This window comes from Volvox carteri, assembly GCF_000143455.1.
Source record: "Volvox carteri f. nagariensis unplaced genomic scaffold VOLCAscaffold_30, whole genome shotgun sequence".
NCBI classification, from domain to species: Eukaryota; Viridiplantae; Chlorophyta; class Chlorophyceae; order Chlamydomonadales; family Volvocaceae; genus Volvox; species Volvox carteri.
The window spans coordinates 813,490-814,366 of record NW_003307573.1 but is presented as its reverse complement, the minus strand read 5'-3'; the positions used below and the strand labels follow the sequence as shown (position 1 = coordinate 814,366).

The window sequence follows — 877 nt, the reverse complement described above, 5'->3', positions numbered from 1 at the left end:
GCCCAGAAGTAAAGAAGGAAAGGGGGGGAGGGGAAGCACATATATGTGTGTGTACCAGCCGACGCGTACCTTGATCTTTTCCTCAAACTCCGCCGCCGCCTCCCGCGCCGCCTGCTCAGTGCCGTACACCTCGAACTCCTCGCCCGCCGCCGGGACGGAGTTCAAGCCGGTAAGTTGTACGGCAATGGACGGCCCGGCGGAGGGGATGTTCTGGCCCAGATCGTTGGTCAGTGCCCGTACTTTGCCGTACGACGCGCCCGCACGGACTATGTCTCCGGGACGCAGCGTGCCGACCTGTGCGCGCGTGTGTGTGTGTGTTTGCGGACACGGACAAGGAAATGTATGTGGGGGGGGAGTAGAAAACAAGGGGCACGACAGTTTAAAACACACACACACAGCACTAAACACACACACCGGGCGTGTGTGTGTGTGTGTAGGTGGCGACTGAGCACGGAAATGTTACGAGCACAAAGCAAATCAACACGATCGGTACCGAGATGAAATTCCAAACCCGCACACTCCCTCCCGAGGATTCCGAACCTGCACACACACATACACACACAGCCGCAAACACACACACACACACAGAAATATCCCCCCCTCCCCCCCCTTCCCCCTCTCACCTGCACGAGCAAGGTCGCCACCGACCCCTTCTTCTTGTCCAGATACGCCTCGATGACGGAGCCCCTGGCGGGCCGTATGGGGTTGGACATGAGCTGCCGCTCCTCCGCCACCCACAGCAGCTGGGTCAGCAGGTCGGGCACTCCCGTACCCTTCTTGGCCGACACGGGCACCATGGGGGTGGAGCCGCCCCACTCCTCGGGCACCAGGTTCAGCTCGAGGAGCTCCTGAGGGCGGTGTGTGTGTGGGGGGGGTG

General features: G+C 61.3%; 1 protein-coding gene across 1 annotated transcript in view; it reads right to left on the bottom strand.

Annotated features, from left to right (window-relative positions):
• VOLCADRAFT_93234 (uncharacterized protein) overlaps positions 1-877 on the bottom strand; it is a gene marked incomplete at both ends in the record, with an annotated part of 14,774 nt that overhangs the window by 3,599 nt on the left and 10,298 nt on the right. Inside the window, 2 exons of the mRNA XM_002952473.1 lie at positions 70-294; positions 624-848. Of these exons, the coding sequence (XP_002952519.1) occupies positions 70-294; positions 624-848 (450 nt within the window). The remainder of the gene's footprint in view (positions 1-69; positions 295-623; positions 849-877) is intronic.